Genomic DNA, 8823 nt, shown 5'->3' with positions numbered 1-8823 from the left:
CATGTGGCTAAAGGGTGCAGAGCCCACAGCCTCCCTGAGCCTCCCCCACACGCACGGAGACCCCAGGACCCCCACCAGGCGGTGAGGAAGTTCAGGTGGCACAGTTCAGGGGAGGCACAGGAGCCCTTCCATCTGAATCCCAGGGCTGTAGGACCTGTTGGCTCTTAACAGTCTCCACACCCAGGTGGGACTCAGGAGCCCCGTGAGCCCATGAGGCAGGCCAGAGGCATTCACAAAAAGTATTTTATTATTCTTAACAGTATTCACTTTGAAGGAGTAGGAAGAGAGCATACAGTTTTTACAGACAATATATAAATGTTGTACATAATTAACAATAACTTAGTTCACTAATCCAAAATAAAACGAGCCAAATAAAACATAAAACCAGAAAATACTGCCGATTCTTCTTCTTATGCGGATACTAGTACAAAATAAGTTACTTCCGGCTGTGGTGCCCCCCTATTGCACTTGGCCTACATCAGCACAGTCCTCTTCCTGGGCCGGCCCCCGCCAGCCGCCGCGGCCGCGCACAGACTCTCCGCCCGGACACGGTTATGTACAGCTGTACCTTGGGAAGGGTCCAGACACCCACAGCGCAGCACAGCGGGGCCCCGGCAGCCCCACCTGCTGGGCAAGCCCCCCGAAGCCTGGAGCAGCCCCGGCCCCCGTCCGAAGACGGTGCCATCTGAGAGTCTCTCCAGCCACAGCCTTGGTTTGTAGGTTTTCTTTGTTCCACAGCAAGGGCTCTTGTGGCCACGTACAATTGACTGGACCCAAAGAGTTTAAAAATAAAACAACTCGTCAGCGAGTTAAGCTTATGCAGGTTTTCTCCTTTTGTTTTTTTATATGTTTCTCTTTTGCGTCGGTGTTGGAGAAGAGGGGGGTTCAGGGGCTAGCAGAAAAAAGACGTATGTACAGGGCGTCTCCGGCCGAGGCGGTGGCACCGGCTCGGGGCCGTGGAGGGCGCTCGGGCCAGGCTGGCTCCAGCCTCAGGACCAGAGAGCGATGTGGGAGACGTTTCCCCTCTCAAGAAAGCGCTTCCTTCCTGTGACCCAGCCCTGGCCTGGGAATCCACACAGGGCCGCCCCTGATTGTCTCTGCCCTCCGGGGCCTGCGCAGCCCCCCTGGAGAGGCTCAGCCCAGCTGGGTTCGGCGCTTGCAGAGGGGGCCCAGGTCCCCCCAGAGACCTGCCCCCAGAGCCGGGCAGGCGGGCTGGCCACATGGCACCTGGCCCCAAGAACCAAGTCTCCCCATCCTCGTGAGAAACCTGAGCCAAATAAATTCCTCCGCCTGCTCCCCTGCCTTCTCCGCAGCCCCCGAGTGTCCCTCGCCCACTCGCGTCTCTTCAGAGTTGTCCTTTACGCTTACAGTCCTCGGCGGAAACCCCGCGTGGGTGCAGCCAGGCTTGCCCGGGAGCGGCTTCACAGTGGTGGCCAGGGCGCCCACAGGTGAGGCCGCGCGTGTCCAGCTGGGCGGGCCGGGGCCGCGGTCTCGGGGCGGGCCGGCCAGCTGGGCACTGGGTCCCCCGCGCCCTGGGAGCGCCGTCCCTGGCGTCCTTCTGTCGGTCCGTGGGGCGGTCCCTAGCCCATGGCGGTCACCATGCTGGATGGGTGGGGGTGGCCGAAGGAGAGGCTGGAGGGGGGGTGGATGGGCGTCGGGGTGGGCAGGATGTGACCGGAGTGGCTGAAGGGCGGCAGGTGGCCCACAGGCGCCATGTGCCCCGCCAGGGCGGCGGCGCTGAACGGGGAGGCCTTGTCCTGCACACACCTGGACAGCTCCTCGAAGCACTCGGACCCCTTCTTGCTCTTCTTGGACTTGCTGGACATCTTCCGGTTCCGGGTCTGGATGCCTTCCTTCTTCATGGTCAGCGGCCTGTTCACCTGGGGGCCCACGCAGAGCTTTCAGAGGCTGGAGCTCCCCTCCCGGCCAGACCACGCCCCCAGCCTGGCCAGGGGGGCCCCTCCCGAAGGCCCATTGGCCTCCAGGGCCTTCCCGCCCTCCCTGCCAAGAGAAGCGCCTGTAGGGCGCTGCCCCCCTCCCCACCCTGCAGAAGCCCACCCACTGCAGGCTTTGCTTCTGAGCAGAGATGCCCGACCAGGGGGGCGTCCTCCAGCCAGCTCGCCCCCCTCGTGGGAAGCCCTTCTGGCGCTCGCTTCCCAAGCCAAGCCATGCCGGGGACGGCGGCCCAGGCGGGTCCCCAGGGTACCCGGGGCGGGGCGGGCGGCTCACGTTGTGCAGCTTGTAGTAGAGGCCGCAGGCGTTGCACACGGGGTCCCCGTTGGCGTTCCGGCGCCACAGCGTGGTGGTCGTCGTCTGACAGTTTGCGCAACAGGTGCCTGCTCTCCTGGCAGCCGACTGGGGGCGGGGCGGGGCAGGGTCGGCAAGCTGGGCTCCCACGGCCCCCGCGACCTCCCTCCTGACCCTCACACCACCCTGGCTCCCTTCCCCAACCCACTGAGCCCAGGAGCGCAAATCGCCCAGGAGTCTCCGCATCTCAGAATCAGAAACCTAAACCATCACAGAACTTCAGACTAAAGCGCTCTCAGAACCGAAGGGGCTGCGAGAGCTGCAAGGGGAAAGCAGCCACCTCCCCCAGCCCTCTGAACATGAATGCCACACACGGAACCGAGGCTCGGAGAGGGAGCCCCTGGGCGCCTCAAGCTGGGGCTGCAATTCCCACAAAATCCACAGTCCTGGGCATGTCCAAGCCCCAGGGCCAGAAGACGGGGCCCCTCAGCTGCCCAGGGCAGGGAGGAGAAACGCTCAGGAGTCACGCTGCACACCGCCCAGCGCAGTAGCCACTGGCCACATGGCCATTTAAATTCAATTGAACTACAGTTTAAGCAAGTTAGAAATACAGTTTCTTCAGTCGCAGCGGCCACATTTGAGGGGATCCCTAATCACAGCACAGCTGGAGGCTACCACAATGGATGGTGCACACCCAGAAGGCATCCATCAGTCACAACCTACTGGACAACGCCGATCTACCTGTCCAGTTACCTGTCCCCCAGTCCCCAGGGTCCCGACTGCCCCCAGCCCCTCAAGGAGTACAGGCCTGACCTGGAGCACCGGACTCCTGGAGAAGGCAGCAGCAGGCGCCCCAGAGGCGGGGTGAGAGGAGCTTCACCCCAGAAAGCAGACACCCTCTCCAGCCCTACAGCAGCAGCACATCCCAGGGAACGGTGGGCGGCGGGCTGGGGGCGGGGAACCCAGGCCAGCAGGGGCAGGCGTGACCCCTGGCCCCAGCCTGGTCCAGAGGGGCCAGCCTGCAGCCCCGGGCGGGGAGGGGTGAGGGTGAGTAAGCAGCCGGAGCTGGAATTCTGACTCAGGGGCTGGCCTCGTATCCTCCGCCTGCCCGGGCCCTCACCCCGCCCTTGCTCCAGGAAAAAAAACCAGGGGCCCCCGAATCGGCAAGCGATTTAAGCCTCCCTCGTAAATCACTTCGCCCTGAAAAAATATATTTATTATTCTTAACATTTTACGCATTATTTGCAGAGTGGAGGGTATTAGAAATTTCAAAACAGCCCAGCGAGAGGCAGGACTGAGCCGAGGAGAGAGACTGAAAACTCGCGGAGTCCGGAAACAGATACGCGAAGTTTCCTTATCTTTGGGCTGCAGATGTCCGGATAGGAAACTCCGGCAGGAGATCCGAAAGGGCATTTTTTTTAAATCACTCAAATGAAAATACACAGTATAGGTGACTCCATGGAAAAATAATAAAGGGCAGGTTTTTTTTTGGTGGTTGGTGTGTGTGTTTTATTTAAATAAGCACGAGGAGACTGTGTGTTGGGAAGCCAGGGAGAGCAGCCCCGGGCTACAGGGAACATGACTTCACGGCCCTATTTTTAAAAGTTTAACAGAGGCCAGGGGATGGGACCTGGGCCCCTGGATGCTCTGCTCCAGTGGTGGTGTTGGGGGGGAATCCCTGAACATACCAGGTGGGCTGCCCAGGGGAAACCTGGCCTGGAAAGAATCTAGCCTAAAAAGCCTGGCTGCCCCAACTGCCAAGCAAGTGATTCTCATGATAAAAGATTTCCAGCAGCTGCATTTGAAGGCTTGTTTTTTTGTGTGTAATTAACTGCGGCTCGGCCCAGGTCGACGCTCCAGCCCGGGTGCTCCCCCACCCCCAGGCCCCCCGCTGCTCCTACCAGCCTCCGCTTGGGCTTGATGAGCGGCCGGTTCTGCCCGTTCATCTTGTGGTAGAGGCCGCAGGCGTTGCACAGGTAGTGCCCGGTGCCGTCCCGCCGCCACAGAGGGGTGGCTGTGGCCCCGCAGTTGACGCACTCCCGGCCTTCTGCAAGGGGACGGGGGACACAGGGTCACACGGGCCAGGCTGCTGCAGGGGCCTGCGGACTCTTAGTTCCAGCTGGGCTGGAGAGGGACCAGGAGGTGGGATTCAGAGGGCAGCTTATGGTGGGGAGGGGAGCAGGCCCCCGGGTTCCGCTCAGAGCACCAGCTCGAGCCGGGCCGGAGGCTGGGCCCCCTCGAGTCCCTCTCCTCTCCGCCCTGTCCTCTCTCCCCAGCTGCGCCTGCCTCTCCTGGGTCCCTGTACCGGGCCCTCAGATTCTGCTCTCCGTCCCCCGTCCTCGGTCACTTCCGTCTCTCTCCCCAGCCTCCCGTGCCTTCCGCCAAGGCCCTGGACTGGGATGGAAGTTGCTGCTGTTTCAAACGAAGTAGAAGTAAATACTCAGCCCTTTCGTTTTTAGGCCGAGCGGGCTGAGTGACCTTGCGGGGAGGCTCTTGGTGGTGCTAGTTTGTTTTGTTGTGAGAAGACCATCTGGAATTCGAATAGAACGTAAAACCAACTTGAGAGAAAGGACAATTTAAAAGACCAGCGAGCTGGTCAGACAGGGCCCCCCAGCGTAAGACCCAAGTGGGCACGGGCAGCAGCGTGAGCTGACCCTGCACGTTTCTCCCCACGTCCTTTAAATTGGCAGCCACACAGGCAGGAGCGTGCGGCTGCTGGACTCCGGAGCGAACGTGCTGAAAGTGCTCTCGAAGGGGCTGAAAGGAGGTAAGGACGGCGGGAGCCCCACAGCAGCCTCCGCGTCTGCTCCCTAGCCGGCTCCAGCCAGTCCCGGCAGCCCCGGGCAGAGGCAGCCCCTGACCCCCGAGCAGGGAGGGAGAGGGAAGGACACGCCAGGGGGCAGGGAGCGAGCTGGTCCCGGGAATTTGGCCTCGGGGGAACTCTCCCAGGGAGATTGGGAGCCATGAGATCCCTGATCGAGTTGCAGATCTAGATTCCTTAAGGGTCTAGAGCCCTGAGGAGGGCAGAGGGCCCCCAGCGCAGCACCGATGTTCAGGGACACACGGACACACGTCCGAGCCGCCAGGCCGCGCTCCCTACACCCGGCGTTCTCTCTCACACAGTCGTGAGAACCTTCGCTTCAGGCTCAGGGAAGGGACAGGGGACCCCTGGGTGGGCAGTGGCCCACCTTGGAGGGGAGGGTAAGGAATGGGAACAGGAAGCAAACTCTGGGGCCACCAGGAGCACCTAAGAATGTCTGCAGGCACCTTCTCCCCCATTCTGGGGACTCAAAGATCGGTCGGGGGCCATCAGCCACCCCCGGATCAGAGAGACCTGGGCCGCCCCCTCGCCCAGGTCTCAGCCCCCTCCCACCGAAGTGCAAGCCCTCCCCACTCCCCGGAGGCCCTGGGCCCTCGCCTCACCTGAGCAGGAGCGGGCCTTGCTCCGCTGCTTCGGGGTGAAGCTGGAGGCCGGGCCACCCAGGAAGCCTCCGGGGTGGAAGAGCCCACTGCTGTAGTCGTGGGCGGCAGCTGGCACGTAGGAGGGGTAGGTGGGGATGGGGTGGTGAGTGGCAGGCTGGGTGCCCATGGCGGCCAGGCTCGGGCGCAGGGGGCTGCCGCCTTCCATCTTCATGCTCTCGCCCAGCGGCACCTGGTACTTGATGCCATCCTTGTCGTCCCCCCTGGGGGCGGCACTCCCCCCTGCCGAGGAGGAGGCCGGCGAGGTGGCCCCGGTGGTGCTGGGGTCCGGAGACACTTCCTTGGGGGGCGTGGGCGGGAAGCCGAAGAGGTGGGTGCCCGAGTGGGCTGCGGTGGGGGTCAGGGAGGCCACTGAGCCGCTGCCGCCCCCGCCCCCAGCCCCCGCCCCCGGGTACACGGACAGGGGCCCCCCGGGGCCTCCGGCGGCCGAGGGGTGCAGGGGCGTCTTGGAGAAGGGGCTCACGGTCCAGGGGTTGTGGTGGTGCGCAGCGGCCGCGGAGAGGGCTGCCTTGCCCCCGTCCAGCCAGGGCAGCCCCGGGCTGTGCAGCAAGTGCGGCCGGCACATCTGGCCTCCGGTCAGGCGGGCTGCGGGGGAGGGGGAAGGGGGCGTCAGGGTGCGCTGGGGGAGCCAGGACGCCCCACGGCCGCGACCCCTACCCAAAGACAACTGGAAACATAACACCCCAACCGACAATTCACCAGGAACGTCAGTCCCCAGCTGAAGGACAAGTGGCAGAGAAGGAGCCCCTGGACGAGCCGGGAGGGCCCCCCTACCCCGCAGGTCAGCTGGAAACAGGCAGAAGCCCCAGGGGTCCCAGAACCTCAAGAGGCCGCTGCCCCCTCCTTTCCCGCCCCGATTTCTCAGCGGCCCCGGTTGCTGCGGACCCCACATCCGGGAAGCAGGCAGCGGGCCTCCCCGCGTCCAGCGCCGGGCGCTCGGAGTCCGGGTCCTGGTCACCCTCGGGCCCGGGGCTCACCGTGCGCCGGGCTGTAGGAGACGCGCGCGCGCGCGTGGGCCGGGTTGGCGTAGTAGGGGTTGCCCTGCGAGTCGAGGTGGTTGAAGAAGACGTCCACCTCGTCGGGCGGCAGCAGCTGCGCCGGCTCCATGTAGTTGTGCGGCAGGCCCGGGTGGTGCGAGTCGGGGTGCTGCGCGTTCAGCACGGCGGGGTGCGCCATCCAGCGCGGCTGCTCGGGAGCCACCTCCATGGCTGGCGGCGGAGGCGCGGGGTCTGCGCGGAGGCGGTGGCGGCGCCCCTGCACGACGGAGGGGGCGTGAGGGGGGCCGTGAGGGGCGCCGCCGCGGCCGGACACCCCCAAGCCCCACCGTGAGGCGTCCCGCGCGCCGCTGCGCCCCAGCCGAGTTCAGCCGCGGACCAGTCCCGGGTGGGAGGAAAGCCCAGAGCTCAAAACGAAAGGAGGGGCGCGGGGGGCCGGCTCAGCCACGCACGCTCACACCGTGACTCGGGTACCCAGAGCCACACACTTCTGAGCACGGGGTCACACGCGGGGACAAAACCCCGGCACCAGTGACCCCAACGCACGTACAGAGCCGCACTTTAGTCATCCCCTATCTCGCCCCGCACCATGCCGCCCCGCACCATCCCTGTGCACAAACGCATAAACAGACTAAAAAGTTAAAGCGCGGCGCCCGGGGGGGCCCCCGCGGGGCGCACGATGCTGGCGACACTCATAGAACTACTCTTGGCGCTGACCTCTCCCCCCCAGACACACACACACACACGCACGCAGCCCCACGGGCCAAGCGCCAGCCCCCCGCGCGCTCCCCGGCGACACAAGCCGAACTTCTCACCGCGGCTCCGCACAGCGGCCACCCGCGGCGCGGCCCCCGCAATGACCTCTCGGAGCCCGGCGCGCCCCAGGACCCCCCCGCCCGCTCTCGCAGCCCGAACTTACAGACGCAGCGGCGCGGGAGGGGCGCGGCCTCGGCGCGGGCGGCGCGGGCTCGGGGACGGCGCGTCCGGAGGGCCGGAGGGTCTCACGGGGTGCGAGCAGGGGGCAGCGCGCGCCTCGGCCTCGGGCCCGCCCGGCTCCGGCCGCTCCGCATCGTCCGGCCGAGCTGGCGCCAGCTCGCGGCTCCGGCACAGACATGAAGCGGGGGCCGCGCGCGCCTAAGAAGCGCGCGCCAGCCAATCAGCGCCGCGCGCCGCCCAGCCTCCGCCCCCCATTGGCCGGCCCGCGGCTCCCGGGCCGCGGACTCCGGACGCGCCCGCGGGCCGCCCCCAGCGCCCGTCCGCCCCCTCCCGGCGGCCCCTGCTGCCGACGCCCCCAGCCCCAGGACCCGCGCCCCGCGGCGAGCTGCTGCTCCCCTTTCTCCGGGCCTTCGTGGTCCCCCTACCCTCCGGGCCCTGCTCCCAGTAACTAACCTCCAACCCGGCCCCCTCCCCAGAAGCCTGGGCCGCGCACCCTTTGGGCGTTCGGTGTCCTCTCCCGGGGACCCCAGTCCGTCCACTCTCTCGGACCCCGCCTCCTTTACCACTGAACGTGGCCACGGTGGTCCACCTACCTCCCCAGGCCGTTCCGTCCCCCAAGGGGGACTCTGGCCAGACCGGGGGCCAGGGGTTCGGAGGACAGCTGCGGGTCAGGAGCAGCGAGGGGCAGGAACTCCAGGGCCTCCCGCGGGCACCTGGGCCTCGGGCGAGAGGCCGCTTAGGACCGCTGGACGCGGTGGAGGTGGCCTGGCTGGGGCTCCGGGGAGGGGGGAGGGGGCGCCCCCTTCCCGGGCGTGGCCTTTGCAGACCGACGGGCCGAACTGCCTGGGGCGAGGCCGTGCAGACCCGGACTGGCGCCGGCGCCGGCTCGAAGGAGACGCCTCGGGGCGGGAGGAGGCATTTTCTTCCTGGGGGGTGGAGTGGGGGGGGGGTCCCTAAGGCGTCCCCCGGGCAGAAGGAGACGGTGGTCTGAGAACTGAGACCTCAGCCACCTGGAACTGCTCTCCACAAACGTCCAGTCCGGAGATGCAGCTTCGGGTGAACCCGGCCCCGAGCGCCGCTGTCTTTGCTCACTCCCATTGTACAGACAGGAGACCGAGGCGCCTAGGGAGTGGGTCGGGAAAAGGAAATTGGGGAGAGGGCCTGG

At 65.9% G+C, this 8823-nt stretch overlaps 1 protein-coding gene across 2 annotated transcripts; it reads right to left on the bottom strand.

Moving 5' to 3' along the window:
• Window positions 1-1447: 1447 nt before the first annotated feature.
• Window positions 1448-8391, bottom strand: GATA2 (GATA binding protein 2). 2 transcript variants are annotated; one of them, XM_070360338.1, is made up of 6 exons: window positions 8252-8391; window positions 6705-6981; window positions 5671-6312; window positions 4149-4294; window positions 2230-2355; window positions 1448-1880 (listed from the first exon to the last, which is right to left on the bottom strand). In XM_070360338.1, the coding sequence occupies exons 2-6, from the start codon at window positions 6931-6933 to the stop codon at window positions 1581-1583; spliced, it is 1443 nt and encodes a 480-aa protein (XP_070216439.1). In that variant the 5' UTR covers window positions 6934-6981; window positions 8252-8391; the 3' UTR covers window positions 1448-1580. The 2 variants fall into 2 exon arrangements, with proteins under 2 accessions (XP_070216439.1, XP_070216438.1); XM_070360337.1 differs by lacking the exon at window positions 8252-8391 and adding an exon at window positions 7642-7820.
• Window positions 8392-8823: the final 432 nt, after the last annotated feature.

The sequence above is a fragment of the Bos mutus genome, chromosome 22, assembly GCF_027580195.1.
Source record: "Bos mutus isolate GX-2022 chromosome 22, NWIPB_WYAK_1.1, whole genome shotgun sequence".
NCBI lineage: Eukaryota > Metazoa > Chordata > Mammalia > Artiodactyla > Bovidae > Bos > Bos mutus.
The sequence above is the reverse complement of the archived record's forward strand: the minus strand, read 5'-3'. Positions and strand labels throughout refer to the sequence as shown.

What these genes read in the sequence shown, in the direction of transcription:
- GATA2 (XM_070360338.1), bottom strand. Translation starts at nt 6,933, where the DNA reads ATGGAGGTGGCTCCCGAGCAGCCGCGCTGGATGGCGCACCCCGCCGTG. An exon ending in CTCCTACAGCCCGGCGCACG is followed by an intron (nt 6,313 to 6,704) that starts GTGAGCCCCGGG and finishes CCTCCCCCGCAG; the next exon opens with CCCGCCTGACCGGAGGCCAG. An exon ending in TCAAGCCCAAGCGGAGGCTG is followed by an intron (nt 2,356 to 4,148) that starts GTAGGAGCAGCG and finishes CCCCGCCCCCAG; the next exon opens with TCGGCTGCCAGGAGAGCAGG.